Source organism: Ambystoma mexicanum, chromosome 12 (assembly GCF_040938575.1).
Source record: "Ambystoma mexicanum isolate Mex_15411 chromosome 12, UKY_AmexF1_1, whole genome shotgun sequence".
NCBI classification, from domain to species: Eukaryota; Metazoa; Chordata; class Amphibia; order Caudata; family Ambystomatidae; genus Ambystoma; species Ambystoma mexicanum.
The window spans coordinates 520,692,866-520,720,152 of record NC_090936.1 but is presented as its reverse complement, the minus strand read 5'-3'; the positions used below and the strand labels follow the sequence as shown (position 1 = coordinate 520,720,152).

The 27,287-nt window shown below is 46.6% G+C and overlaps 1 protein-coding gene across 2 annotated transcripts in view; it reads right to left on the bottom strand.

Moving 5' to 3' along the window:
• The window catches only part of SLC37A3 (solute carrier family 37 member 3), a 429,185-nt gene that overhangs the window by 382,911 nt on the left and 18,987 nt on the right, over positions 1–27,287 (bottom strand). For both annotated transcript variants that reach the window (XM_069628820.1, XM_069628821.1), the window contains exon 4: positions 1,049–1,141. In XM_069628820.1, the coding sequence (XP_069484921.1) occupies positions 1,049–1,141 (93 nt within the window). The remainder of the gene's footprint in view (positions 1–1,048; positions 1,142–27,287) is intronic.

Here is a 27,287-nt window from a genome sequence, read left to right as displayed (position 1 = left end):
TGCCTGCATTGTGCAGCTACAAGGAATGCTGTTGCTTCCCACACATGAATGTTCAGGATTGCCCTTCTCCATTACTCCACCGTGAGAATGCAGTGTCAAAGATTCCAAGAACCTTCTCTCACTGTCTTTCCACTACCGAGGTGTTTATGCCCAGGCATTTTCCAAATTTCACTTGTGATTTTTCCAAATTGTATTGGTATTATAGCTCGAAGGATTGGAGGTACATCGGCTGAAGCAGGTAACTTACCTTATTTCCACTTTGCCCCCTGCTAACACCAGAGCTCCAACCATGAGAAATGGGTTGAGTTCTTTGTACAACATTTTTATAAGATGTGCCTGTACCACTTGCATAGATTTCATATGTAAACTTTACCATTGGACAAGACCAGATGTAGACATTTAGTTATGCTGCATTAATATTACAGACCAGTTTAGGTGCTTCTCATAGTGACAGCAGGCAATTTGTCAGAAACAGATATTACCATTCAAACCAAAAATTCTTCACTCCAACCTTCTCTCACTTCTGTCCAGTTGGCAGACAGCTTATGTTCTGATCACTTCCACTAAAATATTATTTTTGGACTTAACGGAAAGTAGACAATTAGCTGCAACAATTACCTCTAGTGCACTCCACTGTAGAACACATTGCCTTATCCAAATCTTGGGCAGCAGAGATCTGAAAACACTCTTTCAACTAAAATTACATAGAAGATGCCACGCTTGAATAGAGAGGAAGCAATAATTTTGAATCCCTGCAACCTTAAAACCAGCCTTATAATATTATGGAGCCGAAATGGGGGACAAAATACAGGTGAAGGGGCGTAGTGTGGACATAGTTTGTTGAAGGGGCGGAATCTGGCAGAGGTGGAGCAAAGTTGGGGCAGTGGGTGGGGGTGGATGCACTTAATTGGGTCTGGGGCAGCAGAAAACCTAAATATGCAACTGGGTGCAGGACATTGAACCTATTAAAGAGCCTTCAAGAGAATGGCCTTACATAGCAGAGCAAAGAGCAAAAACATGCTCGCGATACCATCCCTCCTTCACTCACCACAGCATAGGAAAAGAGGAAGATGGTGTCCAGCAGACCAAGGAAGAGGGTAGCAGCATCTGCATCTGGAAAAAGATGGCTACTGTTCCAGACCTAAAACATGAAATACACAAGGGTTAGTTATTTGTCTGACCAGACCTCACACAATGCACAAACACTCCTACCCATATCACAAAATCCTGTTTTCTAGAAAGGCCTTGTAAGGGAGGAAGGGTCGTTTGGGTTCCCCTACATTCCGGGTGAGGTGTATGTTATGTTCATACAATGGTTGGAGATGTTCCCTTGTCTGAGCCCCGGTGATGGGTGCAAAGCCATTGAATGGCACCTATCCAATGCACCTTGCACGATCCCAGAGGCTCCATTTTGTATTAACCTCAAATCCATCTTGTAACTAGGCTGCGCACAAAACTCTGAGGCAAGCCTGCACCTCTCCCCAGTCCAGCGCCGCGCACAACCAGCCCGACAACCCCCATCTCCTCCCCACTGTCTGTGCTGTGGCTGTCCTGTTCTCACGGAAGCTTGGGCGTGAATTGTTACAAGCTGACACTGCATCTCTCTTCTTCCTCCGAGATCACTGCCCTGTGTGTGACAGGGCTGGAGCCCGGCTCATGGAAACCATTTGTTTCCACAAACCTACCCCTGCACCAACAAACGCCCACTGTTAAGAGTTACTGTCTGCATGAAGCTTAAACCCATCATTCCTTTGATTTAGCAGGGGTGGGAGCCCTGCCCTTGGGCCACCCTCGATTGCCCCCATATAACTAATCCTGAGCAAATGTACATTCTCCATGTGCTAACAAACTCCAATGCCCTTGTTTGATCCTCGAGGCACTTGATAAATGTGCCCCAAAAGTACACGCCAAGATAATGCACCTGGACCACCGCACCTCTGCCCCACTCTGGTCCAGGTCAAGAATGTATACTTTTTTTTAAACACATTTTATTGGTTTTTACAACAAACAAAACAACCATCACACCCGGCATTTTCAGTTACAAGCTTTTTAGCATACATTTGTGTGTTATTTATTACTGTCTTCCCCTCCCCCTTTAACTCGAGCTTCCACCTCAGTTCCTCTGGCTTCCCTTCTCTTGGGGTTAATCCCCTTCGCCGTTCTCGGGCGTTGCGCACTCGCTGGACTTGGCATGGGAGGATCCTGACAATGTGGCTACCATTTGTCTCCATGCTATCAGAGGTCCCACTTCATCATCCTCCCCCCTGTTGGCTGCCTTGTACCATGCCCCTGTCTCGGCGTCTGCCCATTTCAGAAGATCGTTCCACCATACCTCCAATCTGGGTCTATAGGCTGCTTTCCAGCTCATGGCTATTCTCCTTTTGGCCAGAATGTAGGCCAGGTCCTTGAGTTTGCATATGTGTTTCAGGTTGTGTGGTCTGTTAAATCCCCCTCCCCCACCCCCATCATCATGCATGCCCACACAGATTCCACATCTAGCTTGATTCCCTTTCCAGATAGCCGTAGCTTGATTTCATCCCAGACTTTTCCCACCTCCGGGCACGCCCAGAACATATGGATCATCCCGGCATCCACCTCCCCGCACTTGGGGCATTTATGTACTTCTGTACCCCCAAATCTGGCAATCTTTCGAGGAGTCATGTACGCCCTATGGGTGACGTAACTGAATCTGCTGTAGCCTAGCATTCCTGGACACCTTTTTATGATATCTGAGCTTTTTCCCACTGCCCATCTTGCATAGGTTCTCCTGCTTCCTCCTCCCAGTCCCGTCTCAATTGGAGCAGCTCCTTACCCACTCTGGACATCACCAGTTCATAAATTCGGGATATTTCATGCCCTCCCTCTGAGATATCATACATTATTTCTAAGGCAATATCAGATTCTTCTGCTACTGCTATTTCGGACCACTTTTCCTTCACCCGTTTAACTATTCTGGTATATGTAATATATTGCCCCGTATGTATCCCAGTTTTATCCACCATCGTTTGGAATTCCAGTGCCTTCCCCTCTTGCCATATGTCTCCCATGGTCGCTAGGCCTACCGACTCCCAGTATTTGCGGATCCCTTTCTTCAGTTGCTCATCCACCCCGCATAGCACCACAAGTGGCGCCTGCGGGGATAATGGGGTTGGGTTTCCCATAGCTCCACACGCTTTATGCCACGTCTTCCAGCCTAGTTCCAGCAATCTCGATCACCCATGCATCTCTGGTTTGGGTAGCCATATAAGTTCTTTTAGGAAGTGAGGGTCACATTCGCCCCTCAACAATCTAGATTCTTCCGACAGCCACCTAGCGACATATTGTAACTGTGCCGCCAGGTGGTATATCTCGAAGTTTGGCAGGTTTATACCATCTCTGTCGTACATATTCTGTAATTTCCAAAGGGCCACTCTGTTTCTGGAGTTGTGCCACAGGAAGCCTCTGCATAAACTCCGGAGTTTAATAAAAAAGCGTTTGGGCAACATGTGTGGGATGTTTGCGAAAAAAAATCTAGTAGCCTAGGCAGGACCACCATCTTAAGCAAGGCCGCCCTTGTCACCATGGCTAGGGGGAGCTTTGCCCAGAACCCCAGGCTGTTCTTGATACCTTCTACTGCCCTTTCCGTGTTATATTTGTGCTCGTCTGCAATCGTATGATATATGTTAATCCCCAGGTATTTGAATGTCCTGGTCTGCCAGGCTATCTGCAAGATGGGCAAGTTCTCCTGCAGGACTCCTCTATACCTCCCCAGGGGGAACATGCACGATTTTTTTGGTGATCACTGCTATGCCTGAAAGAGTCGCGTATCGCTCCATCACCTCCAAGATGTATTTCAAGTTTTCCTCTGGGAACCACAAGTATAACAGCATATCATCCGCATACAATATCAAGTGCGGTCCTCCCCTACTGTGAACCCCCATTTCTTCGTGCTGCTGTCTCAGGCAGATCGCTAGTGGTTCTAGTGCAAGGATGTACAGCATCGGAGACCATGGGCAGCCCTGTCTCGTACCTCTGCTGAGTTGCCATTTATCTGAGATGATCGTTACCGTTTTGACCCTGGCTGTTGGGGAGCTGTACACCATTTTCACCCACCGCAGGTACCCTGGTCCCATCCCGTATTCTTTCAAGGCCATCATCATCCAAGGCCACCTTACAGAGTCGAGGGCTTTCACTGCATCGAGTGAGTCTACTGCTATTTCACTTGGTTCGCATATTCTATAATATGGTGGAGCCTCCTGTGGTTATCAGATATGCTTCTACCTGGGACATATCCGGTTTGATCGGGGTGTATGTGTTCATTACCCGCTTAAGTCTATTCGCTAGCACAGACGTGAGAATTTTACTGTCCTGGTTTAGCATGGATAGTGGTCTGTACGACCCACAGTCTGTGCTTGGCTCGTCAGGTTTAAGGAGTGGAATAATTACTGCTTCCCTCAGAGATTCTGGCAGTTTCCCTTTCTCGAAGGCCTCGTTTAACATTGCCATTAGCGGAGGGAGCACTTCTTGTCGATACGTTTTATAGAATAGAATTCACTGGGGAGCCCTTCTGTCCCAGGGGCTTTGCTCTTGGGCAAATGTATTACCACGGTCTCTAATTCCTCTATTGTGATTGGGGCATCTAGGCTCTCCCTATCTCCCCCACTCAGCTTAGGTAGTCCAATGTCTTCTAACATCTCCTGAGTCTCCTGCTCTGCCATCTCTCTTGTATCTTCATAGAGGTGTTTGTAGAATCTAAGGAACCTCTCGTTCGCACTCTCCTGGGTGTTCCAGACTTGAACCTCTTCTCCCGTTATCTCTCCAATTGCTGTTCTTGGTGTCTCGTTTTTGTATAGCCATGCAAGCAGCCTCCCTGGTTTGTCTCCCCCTGTGTGCTGTCTTTCAATGTATTTTTTATAGTTCAGATTGCATAACCTCTCCCATAGCCCAGCACATGCCTGTTGTAATTGGCTCTCACGTTCAGCGTCCTCCTGTGAGGTGCCCCCTCTTTTCATAAATGCGTCTAGTGTCTTTTCTGTCTCCTGTAGCTCTCACACTATGCCTTCTTGGAGCCCTCTAGATTTGGATATGGCCGTCCCCCTGACTACCACCTTAAAGGCCTCACATAGGGTACCCTCGGACTCCACGCTTCCTGTATTTTCAAAATACACAATTATCTCCTCCCTTAGGTCCTCTCAAAATGCAGTGTCCATTAATGCCTCGGCTCCAAGCCTCCATGTTGGGATCCTGGCTCTGGGGGGGGCTGATGTCGCCACATCAGAACCAGAGGGGAGTGGTCCAATAATATTCTCGCCTTATATTCTGAACCCGTCATTTCCCCCACAAGTTCCGGAGTGGCGAACATGTAATCTAGTCTCGTGAACAGGTTGTGTGGGGTGGCATAGTGCGAGTAGTGCCCATCATGCGGGTGTTGCTGCCTCCATATGTCTTCCAGCCCAAAGTCTCTCAGCAGGGCTTGGAGCATTTTCGCTGCAGGGGTGGGCTGATCTAGTTTTGTGTCTGATCTGTCCATTTTGGGGTTCAGCGTGAAATTGAAGTCCCCTCCCCATATAACCGCTCCTCCTATATGGGGACTGATCTTACTATATAATGTCTTAAAATAGGCCACTGTATCTTGGTTTGAGGCATATGTGTTTATGATGCATAATTCTCTATTCTCTAGCAGCCCCAGAATTGCTACCATCTGCCCATCCGGCTCCACCGTGGCATGTAGCATCTGGAAGGGCACATGTGGCGCCGCCCAAATGATTACTCCCCTGGCGTATGCTGAATACGTTGCTCCTATGGTGGTCCCTCTCCACTTTTTCTTTACCAACTCTTGTTTCTCTTTGGTGAGGTGGGTTTCTTGCAATAGGGTATGTCCACTTTTTGCCTTCTCAGGTACATCATTACCTTGTTTCTCTTCAGGTAGCTGTGGAGTTCTCTGCCATTCCAGGTTACTATTCTAAGGTCTCCCATTATCATCTGTATCCCGTCCCTCCCTCCCTCTTTCCCTCCCTCCCTCCTAGTCCTTCACTCCAGGTGTACTTGGCGTGAATCATGCGCAGAGGCACATCGGTGCGAGCTCGTTCCCTAACAACTACCCCTACAACCCTAACCATATACACTACAAACCCCCCCAACACTCCTCCCTCCCGCCTCCCTCCCGGTCCACAACAGTAGCCCAGCTCCATCCCTGGACCTCAGGCCTTCCGGCATCTAGTCCTACCCTGTATATCGGTGCAAGGAACCCAGCAGGAGGTTGCCGCACTACTAGCAACCCAACTAGTCTATATGGTGGGGTATGAGATGGGTCCTCTGTGCCTCCTGCATTTAGCTTCTATGTTTTCTGCCCGCCGCCTGCACATCCTAACTGCTCCCAAGCTTGTGCAGAGCTATATTCAAGTCCCATTGTCATTATATATACACACAGCATTTCAGTGTTCCGGGCCGTTGCTTCACTTCTCGTCTCTGCTCTCGCGTTGCTCCTTCGCCTCCTGCGGGCCATTCTGTGCATCCAGCCAGTCCATAGCTTCTTCCGGGGGTCTCGAAGAACAATGCCTTCTTCTTATGAAAGACTAAGTTTCGCAGGATATATCAGAATGTATTTGAAGCCTGCTTCCCGCAATCTCCTCTTTACTGCTCCAAAGTTTAGTCAGCGTCTTTGCACCTGGAGTGTGTAGTCCAGGTATGCTGTTATTGCCGCAGATGCTCTCCTTATAGTGCCCCCTTTGCGAAAGTACTCCAGGATTCTTTCCCTATCCCGGTAATTTAGTATTTTGGTGATGATCGTCCTCGGCGGTGCTCCCGGGGCCGGTCTCCGTGTCAGTGCGCGGTGGGCTCTCTCTACCGCGAATCCTTGGGAGAGTGCCCGATCTCCGATCTCTTGCAGCAACACGGTTTCTATTTAGTCTGTGGGGTTTGAGCCTTCCTCGCCTTCCGGGAGCCCTATTATACGTACATTGTTCCTCCTCAGCCTTCGGCCTCCTCAGCCCTGCTTTCCAAGTTGCTCACTTGTTGCCGCAGTGTATGAATCTGAGAGGCATTCCCCTGGCAGGTGGTAGTGTTTGACTGAACTTTTTCCAGCTCGCTTGTGCGTACAGTTATCACTTTGACATCTTGTCGCAGTAGGTTGACGTCCACTTATACTGCATCGATCTTGAATTCAAGAGACGTCTTGAGATTTGCCATGGCTGCTTCCAGTTTAGTTTCCCACGGGACCTTTAAATCTGCTATCACCTCTAGGATCGGTCTTTCATTTCTCATCAGTCCAGTATCTGTCTGTGGGCTCCTCACCTTGTTGCTGGTGACATTCGTTGGTTGGGATGTCCTGGCGTATTCGTCCATGTTGGGCTACTTCCCTTTTGATTTGGGTTGTTTGGATGCCATCTCAGCGGCTGCTGGGATGGTCTCCTCTATTCTCTAGAGTCTGCGTGTGTGTTATGCGAGCTGCGCTGGCTCTGTGCCTCTTGACTTTTTTGTACCGATGGGCCAGTAGTTGAGCTAGTGATGGCCTGAGTGTCTGCCCAGGTGTTCCAGCTTTGTTGTGGTGAAGCAGTCCTCTGCTCCTCAGTGGAATTCGGGCTCTTCCTTGTGGCCTACTGGTGATTGTGCTTGTTGCTATTTGTTGTATATAAACCCAGGGTTGGCATTCGTGTTGACCCCGCCATCCAAGGGTCCGTAGCTTCTTCAGCAGCGCTCGTCACCTTAGTGCGGCGACACCTGTGTAGGGGAGCCTTTGTGTTAGCTCCTTAGTCCATACTGCTTACTCTTCATTTATGAGAAATGGGGCTCCCCCTTCGGTGCCTGCCTCTGTCCCCGAGCGTCCTGTCGAGTTACAGGTCTGCTGGTGTGCTCTCTTTTCCATTACTTCTCTTGGTCAGCCTCCGTGCTGCGTGGTGCTTGCACCTCGCCTCGTTTCTCCTGACCGAGCTCCAGCTAGGCTCTTTGTTCTGGGGCGCCCATTTTGGGTAGGCTTCTTTCTAGGCCTAATATAAAACGCACGGCGTAGAACCTTGCTGTTGATTTTCCTGCCGCAACACCTGCGCAGTCTGCACGTCCTTCAGGCAAGCGTTTTAAAGCAACACTTGGGCAAGTTTGCGCTTCTTTTCACAGAATCGCTCCTTCTCCGCGCACTTCGGGCTGATTCGTTCGGATGTACTCGTTGCCGCGTCTGGGCTACCAGCACCACATGCAGCATGAACCATGTAGAATCTTCACTGCGTTGTAGTATCTTTTCTTTCGGGCCTGGAGCTGCGCAGTTTTGCTCCAATCTTCGTAGTGTCTTAAAGAATGCTTAATGGCCCCTTACCTCCGCCGGCTCCCCATCCCAGTGCAGTCTTCCTGAGAACCTAACACCCACAGCCCCTCTCTCATCTCCGTGGATAATTACCATCATAGACGGCACAGCACGATAGTTCGTACCGCATGGTTTGCTAGTGCCCTCTTGTATATACCATCTCCTTGGTGTGCGCTGTGCGATGAAGTGCGTCCGTCCATTTCTACCATTACACGCTGAGCCACAGGCTCCTGTAAGGGTGCCTATTTCAGCCGATTATGGTTTTTCGTTCCTCTCCGTTACACCTCAGGGCACCGTCCGCTCTCATTCCATGGGTGCTGCTTTGATGGGATTCAAGACTACGCTATACTTCTCGTATCACTGGCACACATAGGCGTTTGGTCCATAAAAGCACACAGTAACTGTTGCTTATGCTCTTGCTTCAGACACAGCAGTCAGCCGTGTCTCTACGAGTCCTTTGTGTTGCGGACCTGCTATGTCGTACATGTGCCTCCCAGCCTTGTCCTTCGTTCCACAAGCTACGTATAGTCTTCCCAGCCGTCTCACACCAAAGATTGACTTGCGCCTCACTGCTTGAAACTGTTCCCAGTTCAGCTCACAACTGTTGTGCGCGACCTCTGTTCTGCTCACTTCTTTATCCACTGTAATAATATACTAGAATGGGCTACTTTCTGTTCAATCTGCCTTGAGAGTGGGCTTCCTGCTGATGGGCACCCATAGTATTATTACAGTCTCGAGGTAGTCTCCGCCAACAATGAAGGGGTGTGTGATTTTAACTGCTCATGCGAGGCTCTCTCCTGGGGCACAGTCTGTCGCTCTGCTCATTCTGTCCTGGCGGTTTGCAGAATTATCAAAGCGGTGAGGATCAGCTTGCCTGCTACCTTCCACACTGCTGCAGCGTCCCTTGCCAGCTGTAGTCGCACTCCTTCCCATTAACGGTGCAGTCACTTCTAATCTTTTCCGTGACTCGTGGGCACCGTCTTTTGTTTGGGTCCAATCGCCATTTTGTTTCTTCCTTCCCGGGATCCTTCTGACTTTCTTTTGCTCGTAACTCCAGTTACGCGCTTCGGTTCACTGCAAACATGCGAGCATAACATTCTCCATATATTCACACCGCAGTATCTTCAATAGTTTTCGAAGGGCACTGTTCTCAGCATACGTGCACAGCAGGATCTGGCAGGATCAGCAGGAGCCCTGAGGAAACACGTTCTATCCCATGGCTCTCTAGCCACGCCCTCAAGAATGTATACCTATTGCTACAATTTATAGACGACAATGTGTTATGAGTCTTGTGTGTCATATTAAATCTTGCATGCCCACGATTACTGTGAAGCTTACCTTATTTAGAATTATAACTGTGTGGACAAAGCTTGACCATTCGACCCCCCTGATCAGACCAGCTGCCCCACACACCTCAAGAGGCAACAAGTTCAACTTCAGCCAATCCAGCACCAGCACAACTATACAAAGTATAATGTCTTGTTCAACTAAAACAACAAAATGTATTTGTGTAACCCTTATAGCACACGTCATAGATGATGCGTTTTGGACTTCTAATGTGATTTTTCTGTCTCGTTAGCAGAGCGCTCTCAGAGCAGCAGAGTCCTCTGCATGGCTCATCTTATTTTTATATAAAGATATCCTTGACTCACTCGCAATCTCTCCTGGTCTCAGTCCCTACTCGGGTGTGTCCATCAGTGTCTATTTCTCTGATATATTTTAATTGTAATTTTGGGGAATGACCACTTTCATTTGGTGACCGGTTAGCGCGATAGTTGATATGGGAAGTCCCGGGCCACAGCAGCGAGATCCGGGGCGCCCCCAACAAAGCTGCCCAGCTACAGCAACTGGTAACCTTAAACACGCATACGCTACTAGAAGGTTCCACAGGTCCTGGCTTTGCAAATACTCAGCCCTACCGCTCGCCAGAGCCGGGTTTGGCTATTGATTGTGGGGTGGCACCCAGATTGTGGATAGACTGTGCACAGAGGCTCTTGGATCAATACGGACATGTGAGTATCGATTGCGAGGGAATCTAAAGGAAGGGGAATGGAGTCAGACTGAAAAGCAAACAGGGATAGTTTGGAACACAGAGTGGATTTAATTGGGACTGCGAGAATGTCTTTTCTTTTTCTGTATATGGCCATTAGGTTATTATAACAGGTGATGAAGTAAAAGGAGATCCGAGAACCTAGCTCCGAAAGGGGGCACCGCATAGTACTATCTCGACTAGTACAGGAGTTTAAACAGTGAAAAAATAAATAATTGGGAGTCTTGTATAAGGAGAAGGCTCAGAAAACTTTAGTTCTCTTCTTTTTCTTACCCATCTTCGAGAATAAGTCTCTAGAGGTTGGTCAAAAAAGGGCCAGGGAAGGGTGAAAGAGGGAAATAGAAGTAAGGGGAAAACTCTGGGTTCAGGGCATGGGGGCAAGTGGGGGGAAAAGGAAGGTATGGTTCATGTTTTATGTTATATGGTGTAAGTAGAGTATGTCAATGTGATACGTTTAATGTTATATGGTCAATGTCTTGTCATTTTTTTGATTGTACAAGTGTTCGGTTTTGCAAAGGGGTTAAGGTTTTGAAGAAAAAGTATGGTTAAAATGTTTTGTTGAACGGTTGCAAAAAAGGTTCTTGTGGTGAACATAGTGTAACAAGATGCTTTAAAAAGGTGATTTTAGATTGTGCACACTTCCACACACGCCCCCAATAGCGAAGGGAAAACACATGATGGGGGCAGACACCATTCATGCACATATGCCAACACCCCCCAGTGTAAAGCGAGAAAATAAAAAAATATCATGAGCAGTGGCTAACGGAAATAAAAGGGGATGGGACATCCCAAATATGGCCAGAAGGAGGGTCATTTGACAAGACCGTATTGAACCTTGTAGCAACATTTTATCGAAAATAAAGGTAAGCAGCTCCAAAATAGAAGAGAAGTACTAGATTTGTGGAGACTGTTTGAGGAAGTGCCACAGGTTAAAAAGAACGACAGAACAGCCGCCCCAAGTAACAAGGACCAAAGAGGAGGGAGGATAAGAGAAAGAGTAGGGGAAAGAACCCAAAAAACTGTACCCATTACTTACCTAGCCCACAGAGGGATACAGTGAACCCATATATGTGCCCAGGCCAAGTGTCAGCAGCAGTGCCTCCTCCCCCTTGGGATTCTAAAGGCTCGTACAGGCCAACGTGTACACCCCCAGTGAATTTAGGGCATTTAACGCAAGACTTGGAAACTCATAACTATGACCCAGGCTGAACTAACACGGTTAAGAGATATATGCAAAAGAAGCCAACTCTTGCCCAGGGGCGCGCAAACTACCACCCCAACATCAAATACTCCCGCAGGCTGAGCAGGAGACGAGTGGAAGTCGGGGGACATCAGAAAGGGAAGAAGAAAGTTTGAGTGACCTGGATGAGTATGAGGAAGGAACCAGGGCAGGAGGAGTGTCCTTACCCAGGAGGACATTACAGAGTGATGAAGGGGAAGAGAAAGAATGACACACCGGGAAACTAAGAAGTAGAATTGGGATAATGGCCGTAGCATTCCAATTCGCGAATTGCAATTTAGCTTCTTTTCAACACATGCCAAAATAGCTGTTTCTTGTTTGCAACTGCTGAGATTAGTTTTTAATCTGATAATCATTCATGAATCATTGCTAGTGTTGACCTGTACCAATCCAAAGTAATTCTCGCTGGTGCTCAATCTCCTTTAGTGAATTAAAGTCATTTTTAGCATATTTTCCCTTTCATTGCAATCACATTCAAAAGTATTTTTGCCCCTTTTAAAATCATACCTGTTCTCTCTAAGCTTGCTGGGGGAACTGGAATTGAACTGCAGTATTGATTGTATTTCTGAAACCTGTGCCCTCATTTCCATCTCTTCATATTGCATAGTGGGGGGGAGGGAGTATTCAAAAGGGAAAAAGTGATAATATTATCTTTTGATTGAAATCATAACAAGTTATTTCTGTGTTGCATTCTTTTCCATCTTGCATTTCCTTAAACCATAAAAGTATTCCCTGCTACCTTATCCTTCCTATTCATACTCCTTACTGATTAAAGAGATTGTTGAGACTGTAATATTACCCATTGCTGATCCCCGTTCATATTCATAAGTGTGATATTGAGATATTATTTTATTCATAAAAGTTTGACATATATATTGTTCAATTCCTCAAATAAACCTTTTAATTTGCAAAACAAACCTACTTCTTGGCTCAGTGAGGTCGGGGAGATCCAAAGAGGGGTGTTATATAAGGTTTCATCATCCAAATTTAAAGAACTTTGACATAAAAATATATAAATAAGGGCTTCCATTGGGCATCCCATCCTAAGCATTGACTTGGTTGGAGTGCTGGATTGAAGTCACTTACAAGAGTGTGTGCACAGTTTCGTAAGGCAATTGAATTCCCCAAGATTTCACGGCCCATATGAAGTAGTAGATTGTACACCAACCGCTGTGAAGGTGAAGGGCCTGAAATATTGGATACATCTGTCGGACATATGAAAACCACAAGATAGCGTACGGACTCAAGGGGAGCAGCAGGATGAGCAAGAAATGGCTGTACCCCGAGGGAACTAAAGCGCACCTAGAATAAGTGTGCCACAGGTTAAAGGGTAACAAAAGAGAAAGGATGTAAAATTACAAAAAACGCGAAATAATGAATAGGATTACAAGTACTGTAAAGTAAATATGTATCTATGTAAAATAATGATTTCCTACGGTCTCTCCCTTCCGCTTCACTATCTGTCTCCACCCTCTAGATACTCAGATGTTTTATAAAGAGTATAAAAGTAAATGATAAAATGAATACATTATATCTCACTCGATAAGTACAAACATGGCTGAAACGAGGGCCCTCAATGACGACACATCTGTAGATGGCAATAGGGGAAATAGTAGTACACCTAGAGCCTACTCCTATGGCTGTGGCTTAAGTTGTGTAGCTGTGGTGTTTTCAACAATGTTGGTGTGCCTTGGACTTTTCTGGGCAGTATCTTTAATTTCTATCGGCCTAAAAGAAGAGGGAGCGGGGGGAGTAAAAATGATACAAAAAAGGTACCCACCTAGTGTGGGATGGTTTTAAACTAATCTGGGCCTACAAACCTTACTATCCTGGATAAGAAAAAAACTATCAGGCTCTCACTAGTTGAGTACTCCGTAATTGACACTCCAGATAATGAATTTAATGTGTACGATAGGAACAATCCTAACCCCGATGGATTGATTTTGCCACATGTTAATGTCTATACAGCCTCACAACCTACCCCAAGTGGCAATTACATGTATGGTGAAACACAGACCTCCACCCCATTACCTGACACACAATGTATTGGCAGCCCAGTAATGAAAGAAGTGCAAAGACAGTGACTGGAATATTCCCCATTCGGTATCAAAAGTTACTAAAAGCCCAAACTGGTCTAAGGGGGAACAGGAGATGGAAAAGGGGGGGTGGGGTGGAAAAGGTACGATGCATATCACGGCCTGGATTTAGATGCGGTGAAGACCCATGCCACACAGATCAAACAAAACGGTACGCAGACATGAGCACAATGGCAAAAGAAGCAACTGAGAGTTGCTATGGGTGCTCCTTAATTCCCCATACCTCGGGGACACCCAAAGTTTCACTACCACAAGAAGCGCCTATTGCTGAGGCTCAGTGTTGTATTCATCTTGCACTGTGTAGAATTAGAAGCACCTACCAAGCGCACACTGTTTCATTACAATTGCTGCAAAAAGAAAAACCCAGCCACAGCAAGCCACAAGGATTAATCTGCGCCAAGGAGCCATATTTTGTCATCGAGGAGACAATGTTCACAGACAATAGGTGGCAATAGAAGCAAGTAATGTGCAAAGGAGAGGCCTTGCGAGGATTGTCGGACGAAAAGCTACCATGGGTCAAAAAAACATGCACTCCAATTTGGTCTCAGCACATCGCCAAACTAACGTGGATAACAGCTCTTGAAAATCCAATGAAGATCCAACAGAAATACAATACGAACTTTGCTTTCATGGTGTATTAACCTCAACTCCATCTTTTGACTAGGCTGTGCATGAACTCTTGAGGCAAGCCTGCACCTCTCCACTAGCCAGCGCCACGCACAGCCAGCCCGACAGCCCCCCACCTTCTCCCCACCATCTACGCTGCAGCTGTCCTGTTCTCACGGAAGCTTGGGCGTGAATTGTTGCAAGCTGACGCTGCATCTCTCTTCTTCCTCTGAGATCACTGCCCTGTGTGTGACCGAGCCGGTGCCTGGCTCATGGAAACCATTGGTCTCCACAAACCTGCCCCTGCTCCAACAAAACCCCACCGTTAAAAGTTACTGTCTGCATGAACCTTAAACCCCTCATTCCTTTGATTTAGCAGGGGTGAGACCCCTACCCATGAGCCCCCCCTCAATTGCTCCCATATAACTAATCCTGAGCAAACATACATTCTACATGTGCTAACAAATTCCGACATCCTTGTTTGATTCTCGAGGCACCTGATAAATGTGCCCCAAAAGTACATGCCAAGATAAGGCCCCTGTACCACTGCACCTCTGCCCCACTCTGGCCAGGTCAAGAATGTATACCTATTGCTACAATTTATAGACAACAATGTGTTATGAGTCTTGTGTGTCATTAAATCTTGCATGCCCATGATTACTGTGAAGCTTAGCTTAGTTAGCATTATAACTGTGTGGACACGGCTTGACCCTTCGCCCAACCCTGATGAGCCCAGCTGCCCCACACGCCTCAAGAAGCAACAAGTTCAACCTCAGCCAACCCAGCACCAGCACAACTATACAATATATAATGTCTTGTTCAAATAAACCAATTAAATTTATTTGTGTAACCCTTATAGCACACGCCATAGATGATGCATTTTGGACTTCTAATGTGATTTTTCTGTATTACTGGTAGAGCGCTCTCAGAGCAGCAGAGTCCTCTGCATGGCTCATTTTATTTTTATATAAAGATAACCTTAACTCACTCGCAATCTCTCCTGGTCTCATTCCCTACTTGGGTGTGTCCCTGAGTGTCTATTTCTGTGATATAAATTTAATTGTAAATTTGGGGAATTACCACTTTCAGCCTCCAAGACCACCAAGTGGTTCGATAATGATTGAAATGGCATCTGTCTTGCCAGGGACAATTACAAAAAATGTATTGCTTATAAGAAAAAGAAATATGCCATACTTAGATGGCAGACAGAACTTACAAAATGCCACACTCGACAGCGATTGTGTAATGTTCCGGAAGATTGTAGCTAATGTAACCTGTGAACACACAAAAATACAGCAATACACCTCAAAGATGGCACAAACATTTTAAGGAACTGTATAGTGAAACAAGACCATTCATGGATTTGAATAATTCTGCTGCTTTTGATGAGGTCATTCTTTCTGATCTTATAGCTTTCTCCGTGGAGGAAGGGATTACTGCTTCACTTGCCCAGTAGAGCAATAAAGCACAAGGTTCAGAGACTACCCATAGACCTGTTTAAATCAGAACTGCTAATTTGGGGCCCAGTTCTGATACGATTATTTAATGCCATTATTTTTACATCCAACATACCAGAACCAAGCAGAAAAGCAGAAATCTCCATATACAAAAGAGGGGATCGCAATGAACCATTCATCTTTAGCACAATTTCACGATTGGATTCTACAGGCAAAATGTGCGACGGTATTGCAAGAACATCTTAAAACATGGATTGAGAAGAATAACCTGATCAGCCACTAATATATAAATATATATATACTGTATTTATTGATTTTACAAAGAGCCCTTGATGAAATCCCAAGGTGTAAACTATGGAAAAGACTGAGTAGATTGGGTACTCCAGGCCCGTTAATGCACTTGCATTACTATATTCCCACAACGTGGCAGTTGTGAGATGGTGTTGAAACCAAAATTTTTCAAGGTACAGGAAGGAGTACACTAAGATGTGTCCTAGTGCCATTACCTTTTAGCCTTAACATTAATGGAGCAATAGAGACTGCTCTCGTTTGTGACAGATGCACCCTCCCTAGGGAAGGGCAAATACCCAGCATTGCTGTTTGCCGATGATGTGGCCCTAGTGTCCATGACAGCTTTGGGGTTAAGAAAGCAACTAGATTTATTTCATCTTGCAATGACAATGGCCTTCTAGTTAATGGTTTTTAACACTCAGAAAGAAACTACTGATGTAATTTCTCCATATTGCTGATTAATCGATCAAACAAGTGAGATCACAGGCCTTAGGTTCATGGACACTAGAAGATGGGCACAGTACCAGGACAAATCCAACCTTACATTGAGCAGCTATAGCACGTCTATTATCGCAAGAGATCATGGGGTTGGTGCATTAATGATAATGATGTGTTATTTATATAGTGCCTTAATCCAAAGCGCTTTACAGAGCACATATTTACATACAATATCACCCAACCGAAATTGGTACTCAGGTAATAACCCTGCACCCCCAGTGAGGGGGCTTATTGATATAAGTACCCCGGACCACTGGACCGGGGGTACTAAGATTCTTTTCAGAAGTTGTGAAACGCCATATGCGTTTCACAACTGAAGAAAAAAAATATATCTATGTTCACCATGGAACGGGGAGAAAGCACTACATGTAGTCCCTTCTCCCTTTCCATGGCGGCCATTCGCACAGCTGCGAAGGTGCACGGGGCACACTGCTGTTCCCGGTGCTGGACCAGGCAGCAAAAGGAAAGCGGGCAGGGGTGGGAATATTTCTAAAAGGGTAGTGGAGTTTGGGGGGTGGGGGGGGAGGAAAGAGGACGCAGGGCGCAGTGGAGCACTTACCTGGGAATATTTGTAAAAGGGGAGTGTGCTGACTCCAACACTGAGGAGGCTCAGAGAGGTGGGATTAGTGTATGGTATTGCCCCCGCTCCGAGCCTCCTCATTGGCTGGGAGGACTAGGCCACGGCCCAACAGGTACTAATATTTATAAGCTCCTCAAGCCACTCTTTATGCCTCAGATTTGTGCACACTGCAATGCCAAAAAAGCTGGAGATTACTGAGAATATGTTTCCCAAAATATGTCAAATCTGCCAATGAGCACTATTACCAGCTGTGGCAGATCAGAAGGAGGACACTGACTCTGATATACTATTTTAGTATAGTTTCATTTAACAGAAAGATGCAAAGTACTAACTTTCCCTAATCTATGGGTATTCCCTGCCTGACAAACTGACTAGGGTTCTCAACAGTCGTCGGTACAAGTCTTAAATCAGATACCGGCCACTGTCCAAAACTAGTCACTATTATATGAACTAGGGTAGTGGAGAATGGCTCCCTTCTCAGGTTATATATATTTTTTTTGCATTTGTAAAGCATGCATGAATGCATGAACCCGCAGCCAAATTTGTGTTGGTTACACATGGAGAAACAAGGCACAACAAAAAGTGCAGTCAAAAGTCATGTCCAGTGGGGAGAGCAGATTAGTTGAAGAGCCAAGTCTTCCTCCGTTTCCTGAAGGATTTGTAAGATGGTTCTGTTCTGAGAGAGAGTGGTAGGGCGCTCCATAGGAGGGAGGCAGTGACAGGGAAGCTTGAACCTCCAGCTCTTGTTCTTGTTTTTTTGAACCTGGAGACAATCAGCTTGTGACTGTTGCACGTGCTTGTGGGTCGAACTGGTTTAGAAAAGGCCATCCTTTAAGAGAGGCAGGAAGGTGCGGCTTTGGAGATACATTGGTGGGTGATAGCCAGAGTCTTGAATTTGATACGATCTCAGATTGGTAGTCAGTGAATGTTTTTTTCCTGTGGGCAGATATGACCGAATTTTGAGAAATTTAGGGCATTGTTCTGGATAACTTGTAATTTGGTAAGTTTTGGTTGGAACTGCCAGCGAGAAGAACATTACAGTAGTCCCGTTTTTGCGACAATGATGCTGGGTGCAATAGCACAGCGGTTGACTGAGGTGATGAATGGTTTGCAGGCGTTTAGGATTTTGGAGGTGTAGGCAGCAGAAGATGCGATGGCGTGAACATGTGTCAATCTAAGGGTGGCATTAAGGTAGACACCAAGTGTTTTAATGGCAGGGGATAATGGGATCGTGCTGCAGTCGATGAGAACCGAGTGGTAGGCTGGGTTGAGTTTGGAGAGGGTGGTACGAGTGCCAATTATCAGGATTTCTGTTTTGTCATCATTCAGGCAGAGATTAAGGGATGCCATCCAGACCTGGATGGTTTCATAGATGGAGTTGAGGTAGCTAAGAGTCTTCAGAATACGTACCAGAGAGGGGACTGAGGATTTGGGCATCGTCAGCATTGTTTATAGAGATGCCCAGAGATGCCCATGGAATCCAAGTGGTCAAAGAGGGGTTTCATGAAGATGTTGTAGAGGGTGAGACACAGGATCCTTGAGGGTCACCGCAGGAGATGAGACAAGAGTTGGGGGAGTTTTCCACAAGTTCAGTTCAGTATGGAATTCTCAAATATTTGTTAGCCACCACTCTCATTAGGCTCTGCAGTTCAGATACTGGATTCTTCCAGTCCTTACTATGTTCCTTTACTTGTCTTAGTTTCTCTTTTGTTCTTCCTGTGATATTATCTCTTTTCTGTCCTAGACTATTTCAGTAGTTGTCTTTCCTTTCACAAAGGTTCTTCCAATCTTTTATCATGCATCTTTCATCCTGATCACTACAGGTTATAAAACCCCAATATTCTTACTCACTTCAGTGATGAAACCTATGGACTCCTCAATAAACCCCTACCTAAAGTCTCCTCCTAGGTGGCCAGGGAAAGGCAGATGCTTTCTGATCCTGACCTTTGGGGTGGTGTTCTACAGGAGGATCAGCTGGGAGGAGAAAAGGGCCAAGGGGAATGAGAGGACTGTGGGATGGAGTGCAATATTTGTCTCTCTCTAGTGAGGATGTCTCCTCAATGTCAAAGTATGTAATGGCTTGTTGCAATAACCATCTTTTTGTTCCACAAACTAAACCTATACATATGTTTGAGATCAATCACAAAATCATAGGCATCGGGAGAAAAACACTTCCAAAATCCTGAAGACTTAAAAAGCAAAAAAAAAAAAAAAAAAAAATCACCAAAGCCACAGGAAATCTATTAATAATAACGGCTTAAAAGAACTGCATTCCTCTTTTCAATCACAATAAAATATGGTGACCAATCCATATGATATTCCGTTAAAGAATATTATGAGAAACATACATAAGTTTAAAAGTGAAAATCAAACCCGAAAAAAAATTACTGTTCCACTAGGGACTTCAAGTACTGGGATGAAGAAGAGGGCTAAAAAAGGTACAATGCATAATTAACCGAGTGGCCACCAGGGGGCGCATAGACAAGCATGCTCTCTGCGTGAGCTCCGCTGCCACAGCCCCCAAAGTGGATTGAGCCCCCACAAGTGGACCCCACCCGTGAAAGAAAAATCGGGTGAATGCTGTCGGAAGGTCCCCCCACTCGCCCCCCGCCCGTAGGAAAAATCCAGCTAGGGAATCCCCGAGAAAATACCTTACGAAGATATGGCCCGCCAGACCCGGCAAAGCAAAACTGAAACTAGCACGGCATACGCGTACTGACGGAGTCCTCCGGGCCCACAGGCAACAGCGCACGGGTGCGGACACCAATGGTGAAGAAACCGGAGAATTCCCAGTAACTGAGAGTCCTGAAGAGGAGAGTGTTGCTCGCTGAAGAGCATCCGGCGCTCTGTCATCCGCGACTGCCGCTGGGCACAAGGAGTTTACAGCCAGGCGGACCCAGCCGGCCCTGGCCCCGCTGATGTCAGTGGCGCGTGGTGTGGAGCAGTGCAACACAGCTGGCAGCGCCCGACCCCCACGCACCGCAGTGTCCGCAGAAAGTGCACCGTGAGGAAGGACTTGACCGCCCCCAGCTCCGCTGAAGCCAGTGGAGCGGAACGTGGAATGAAAAGGCGCAGCAGGTGCTTTTCAAAGACCCCCCCCCTCGTCCGATGAGAATCAAAGACCGCGGCACACGTTGTCTGACAGGGAGGCCCCCCCTGCCTAATAAAGTTCAAGGACAGCGGCCCGTAGGGAGCCCTCAGAACCTCTGCGTGTCCGCTGGCCCCCGTCATAACTTAAAGAAAAAACGGAGCAGACTCTTGTGGAGCGAGACGTGCCAGAGCAGGTGGAAGACCCTGAATCTAAGTGACTCGACCCAACTGAAGTCGCTCTGCTACAACTCCTACCCCATAATTAACCCACCTGACTCTGCTAGAGTCCAAGAAGCACATCACAAAGGGGAGAGTACCCAGACCTACCATCATAACGACGAGAAGTCCATAAATAAACCGAAGGGCTATTGAGGAAACAGCCTCACTAATCTAAGTGTGGGGCAGGCCGCTACAAACACAAACAGAGCAGAATAGTATTGTTCAAAACACCAGTTGCCATCAACCCAACCACGTGCAGAAAGAGGAAGCCCATACACCCTAACAGCACCTACCCTTTGAGCCCAGGCAATCCTCAACTACACATAATACCAGGAAACTAAGTAAAGACATTTCAACCCTATCTTAAACACATGTGAAAAGGTCCCGGCAAAGAACCTGTACCATAACCAGGTCCTGGAATCAATCTGAAATCATTCAACGCAACCTCGCAACCCATCCTCTCCCAGTGCAGGTGGAAAAGGAGAGGATGGAACTCACCATACAAAAGGCACAAGAAGGAAAGGCTGTATGGGAGAGGGGGAGGGCAGGGGGGAGGGTGGGGGGGGGGGGGAGTCTGAGCCTATGTTAACAGACCAGGCACTTGTGTACATAACGAAATACCTCCCAAAATAACACTGCTCTGAGCCACAGAGAAAAGCGGAACTAAGTGTCTAATCCAGCAGAACGCAGGGGGACACAACGCTACCTCCTCGTCAGAACCTCCAATAGTAGGCCAGTCCCGCCCACACATATTGGTCCACCCTGCATCACCAAAGCTACCCCCCAAGGTCACATGAGCGTAAGACAGAATCTAGCCCCATTCGCTTACACCTCCTTGCCTTCAGTGACCAGCGACCTCAACATGGCAACCACGGACACTATAGCAAGCGAATCAGTGGCCACAAAAGAGGACGTTGCAGCTCTATTAGGAGATATAAAGAATATGGGGGCCAGCATAGGAGGTAAAATAGATAGGATCACAACGTCTGGACAACATGGAAGAAAGGCTTGAAGGTGTAGAAAACAACCAAGCTTCCATAGATACCCTGGAGGCCCAGCTCGATCAGAGGATGACGGAACTAGAACAACGGGAAGATTTTAAAGACTCAAGCTCGACGACCTGGAAAACCGGAACAACCTACGAATTTTTGGGATTCCGGAACGAGAAGGGGAAACAGAAAGTGACCTGAGGAAAACCCTTCATGACTTTATCAAACTCCTAGTCGCCAACGATGCAATAGATGAGCCCAAGACGGAGAGGATTCACAGAGCTGGTGCCCCACCCCCCCCCCCCGGGCTGACCAAGATCAGTACTCGCCCGATTTCATCGCTTTCAGGATAAAACTAGGATCCTTGAAAAGGCCAGAGGTAGCGAGACTATCACTTTATGAGGTGCCCAGATCTCAATATACCAAGATTTATCCTCTATGATGGTGGCACTCAGGCGGATGTGCGGACCTCTTACAAAGCATCTGAAAGAAAGGAATATTCGATACAGGTGGGGCTATCCCTTCTCCCTCTCCTTTGAATATGAGGGCAAGAAGACAAAACTGAGATCGGACAAAGAAATCAAAACATGCATCTCCAAACTAATCGGCCGCGCACAGAAGAGGACAATCGGGAAGAACAAAGACGAGAAGACCGAGGATGGTACATACAGATCCCCAGGAGAAAACGTGTAAAAGGCATGAGGAAATACTGAAAAGGTAACACCTCCCCAGAGGGGGACAACTGATCATCCACAAATTTGGTAAAACGGAAATTATTCCAATGTAAAGAAAGTGGCCTGATTGGAGAAAAATGTTTAGAATCACAAACATGGTCAGGAAACGAACATTGGGGGGAAAACAAAGGTGGCTCAATTAAGACTGAGGTGTCATATTAAGTCAAGGGGTGTGAAGTAACGGTCCCCACAGGTGGTTCGATGCAGGACCGGTGCTACCAACAAGGTTCGATCGAACGCCACCAACTTGGGAAGCTAAGGGAAAGGGGAAAGGGGTGGGGGGGACAGCCAAAGGGAACAGGTTGCAGCAACATCTGTGGCAGTTCAAATCAATCGGAACATTGTGGGACTCAATGGGAAAATAATCTACTGGTCATGGAACATAAGCTATCACCTGATAAGAACAAATGATGGCATCATCTGCTGATCTAAGGGGAAGGGACTCCCTAAGGGTAGGGATACTTAATGTAAAAGGCCTTAACTCGCCAACCAAGAGGTCACTGGTAGCTAGAGAGTTCTGAAGATCCAAAATGGATGTCCCCCTACTACAGGAGACAAAGTATGCTAAGGGGGAGGAGCGACAAATCCTCGGGAAACGGGCAGGAAAGGAGGCGTGGGAATCCTGATAAGGACTGCTATTAACTTTGAGGTGGACAAGATATGGTCCAATGTAGAAGGGCGCGCCCTACTGATAACATTTTCTTTTGCAACTTTCCCCGTTAACAATTGCCACGATCTACTCCTCCAGCACCGGACAGGCTAGATTTCTTGCGAAAACAATGTAGAAGCCTCAGGACACGTCATTTTAGGACGTGACTTTAATCAGTGGGCAGACCCAGCGATAGTCCCGATTACATGGTCAGACGACGAAATGTTCCTGGTGGACATTAGATGGGAAAACATACCAGTCATGGGAGGGAAATGGCGGTGTAACGAGAGTCTTTGGAAAAGACGCCGTTTTTAAGACCGAAATTGAGACAAATTGACAAATACCTCAAACTGAATACCGGTGAGATATCCAAGCAAATAGTCTGGGAAGGCGGGAAAGACACTTGGAGCGGTATTTTAGTACGAGAAGGGTCCTCTAAGAAAAGGGAGCGAAAGATCATTGAACACAGACTCAGAACTGAAATAGGTCAGTTGGAGTGGGACTTCAGGAAGGACCCTGGGGTGGATCCCGATAAAATAAATGAAGCACATCGGAAAAGGCAGGAACTAAGATTGTTAGAACATGAACAGATAGTGCACAAGCTTTGACTCCTAAAACTGACATTTTACGAAAAAGGAGGCAAGGCTGACGCACTAGGCTCCAGACTCAGAACAGAGAGCGGAGCGAAAATGAGTAGAAATAATTGAAGACAACACCGACATGACCCACACTCCCCCTACCATCCCAGAGTGTTTCGCCAACTTCTACGAGACCCTATATACCTCTGAAACTAACCCTGAACTATCAGATACAGAGCTCTACCTGTCCTCAATCGACATGCCCAAGATATCAAGCCCAGAATCGGAGCTGCTAGAATCCCCAATATCCGAACAGGAAGTCCAAGATGCAATAAAGAGGTTAACCATAGGCAAATTCCCAGGGGAAGATTGCTACACGGCTGGGTTTTACAAATCGTTCAGCGCACAGCTAACACCACTCATGGTGGGACTCTTTAATGAAATATTAGAGCTAGGGAAAGCCCCAGATTCCTTCACAAGGGCACTTATCACGGTAATCCCCAAAGAAGGGAGAAACCCCAAATATTGCGGATCATATCGTCCCATCTCCCTACTCAACCTTGATGCCAAAATGTACACAAGAGTTCTAGCCACTAGATTAGAGATACTAATGCCCCATCTTATAAACTCTGACCCAGTCGGGTTCATAGTGGGGAGGCAGGGGGCAGACACAATGTGCAAAACACTTCACCTCGTCCATACATCTCATACCCCGTCCAATGATCCTGCCCTTCTGCCAATCGACGGAGAGAAAGCTTTCGACAGGGTAGAGTGGGGATTCTTGAGGACTGTCCTACATAAGGTGGGAATAGGGCTGAGGTTCAGGAAAGGAATACAGGCGGTATACACATCCCCCAAAGCGTCAATATATGTAAATGGAGAATACTCCAGATGGTTCGAATTAGAGCGTGGAATCCGACAGGGAAGCCCCCTCTCAGCAATTCTCTTTGCACTTTCCCTAGAACCCCTGGCCCAGAAAATGAGCACCGACCCCATGGTGGAAGGCATACGGCTGGGAGCGACGGAATATAAAGTAGCACTTTACGCAGACGATATACATCTACACATAACTAACCCTTCAGTATCCATTCCCTGAGCCCTTCATTTATTAGAAGAATACGGTCAACTCTCCGTGTTTAAGGTGAGCAGAACTAAATCTATACTATTCCCCTTACAGGGATCGAAAGAAGAAAACGAAACCAGGTTCCTCCCACTTGGCATCAAGATCGAGCACTCCACATTGAAATACTTAGGCATACAGATCACCAAAGCCCTGGCTGACCTATATGAAGCCAACTTCCCTCCCCTCCTCCAACGATTCTCTGCAGATCTGAGCAAATGGAACAAGCTCACGATCTCCTGGTTAGGACTCCTCAACGCTATTAAAATGGTATGCCTCCCCCAGTTCCTGTACCCCTTTCAAATGCTACCCATTGAGATACCAAAAAGGTATTTTTCTGAGGCCCAAAAAATTATTGAGATTCCTTTGGCAGGGGAAGAAGGCGAGAATTTCATATGAAATACGTAGGAAGATTCCAATCGTGTTATGAGGCGGGTCTAGAAAGGGTGGGGCAATTACAGAAAAAAAAGACTCTTTCCTCCCACTCCCAGAATTGACTGAGGTGAGGCCCTGGGATTAGGCCCACTGTCCACCTTCCAATACATACAGATAAAAGGCGTCTTAACGAAACCTGAATGGAAGAATAAGCTGAAGAGACCTTACCCCTTTGAAAAACTTTTAGACTTCAGGACGGAAATGAAGGGCCTGATATCAGTATATGTATAAAGAACTAATAGAAGCAGGAGATGGGACCACAGAACAGCTGAAAGGTAGATGGGAAAGGGACCTAGGGGAAGAGATAAGGCCGGAATTGTGGGAAAGGATGTGTAAAGCGGCATCACAAACATCCATATCGAGCCAGTATAAACTACACACTATCAAGCTCCTACATAGATGGCAGTACGACCCGCTCAGGCTTTCCAAAATGTTTAAAAAAGCTAACCCAAGATGCTGGAGGGAACTATTTGGGCTGGAAAAAAATGAAGACGAATGGAGTAGGATTAAAGGGCTAATCCCCCCCCCCCCCCCATCATCTACTGCTAGCCGCTCGTGCCATGCTGGTAACAAAATGGAAATCCACAACAGTCCTGAGTAAAAATTAATGGATCAATGTAGCCTCCAACATATGCACAATGGAAATGATTACAGCATCACTGCATGGTAGAGCATCGCAATGCGAGGCCCTATGGATGGACTTTATAAATAAACACCTTTCAAATACATCCAAGTGCCAATATGATGAATCCTCAGAGCCATAATGTAACTAGAAGGAACACAAAAGGTGAAGCACCGAGGCAATGAAGGCCTGCCCGACAGGAAATCCCCACAAAAGTACAACTGTGACCACCTATTGACACACACAGAGAAAGTTTGTAAGATGTTTGCTCGACCAATTTGGGGGGGGTGGGAGGAGGGAAAGTTATGTTAATTAGTTACAGCCCGGGAAAGGCAGCATGTAAACGATGTATGCAAGTATGACAAAACTAAAAGCTCCGATCTCACTATGTAACCATGAGCTCTTAATTATTCACTATGTAATGTGATTTGTTATGAACAAAAATCAATACAACAAATAAAATAATTTAAAAACATTTTTTTCAAGTGTACAATGCTACAGGAGTGGTCAGGTTGTTAATAGAAATTACCCACACCCGAGGGAGACAGCGGCTTAAAAAGGCCCCCTGAGGTGCAGACCATGAGAAAGAGAAAGAAGCAGAGTGAGCAAACAGCGGTTGATTCATGGAGGCAGCAGTTGCAGAAGCTGGAGGAGGGAGAAGACGCCAGGACCACTGTTGGGTGGGCAGAAGCTATCTGCCGGTCCTGAAAGGGTTTGTGCCTCCAGACGTGCAGAGGTCACGTAGCAGGGAGCATGCAAGAGGGGACCTTGTCCTCTGAGGAACTGTTCTGCAGAGGCTGCGCGGCGGGAAGGGAAAGCGAGGGAAGCTTTCCTTCCCAGGAGACTGTCTGCGGTGGCTGGTGTGCACCAGAGGGCCCCCAGAGCAAAAGGAGGTTCGGTTGCAGGGGGAGCGGGCCGACGACGGACCTGGAAAAGCAGTTTGCCGGGTCGCAAGAAGCCACAGAAGCAGGCCTCCTGCAAGCAGCGAAGGGACCGGACGCGCACGTCTTACCTGGTGAGTTCACAGACTGGTAGTGGCCCCGAAGCGCTCCGTACCCGCTCACGTGTTGAAGGCATGCGTTGATCAAGAAAGAAGCACTCGCGTATGAGTGAAATTAGTTATGAAAGTGATTGTGGATACAAAACTATTATCAAGCAGCGAAAGCCATTTTTGACCAAACCAATAGACTAACTTTAAGCGTGTGAGTTTGTGGAAAACGCAGCAATCAGATGGGGCGATATTATTTACATACAACCATGGCCCAAGCCAAGAACTAATGAATAAAAATCAAATCCAACAGATATGACCAAAGACAAAAGCAGGCTAATAAAAAGGTCCATAAATTGTGAAACTTGTTGCCCATACATTGTAAAGCATATAGCAAAATCTAATATAAATCCACATTGCCAAAGCCAAGGGAGGATCAGGAAAAGATCCTACCCTTGCCAGTATTTGGTTACTTGTACAGTGGGAAAACAAGAGTGGCAAGCAGGCTGCCCTTATGGAAAAGGTTATTCAGAAGGAGAGGAGCATTATTTGCAGAGAAGTATTAAAAAGCATCAACTTTAATCTTGTTTTCCCTGAAGAGGAGTTAAATGTTTGAAGCTACAAAATGATGAATATTATGAAGCTGTTATGAGCCTCGTGTCAGTTGATCTTAACCACAAAAGCACTTGTTGTGAAACGCTGTTCGGGCAGGGGAGTATACCCGATGGCAAACCTGGAGGAGTAAGCCTGATATGGAAGTAAACCAGGTA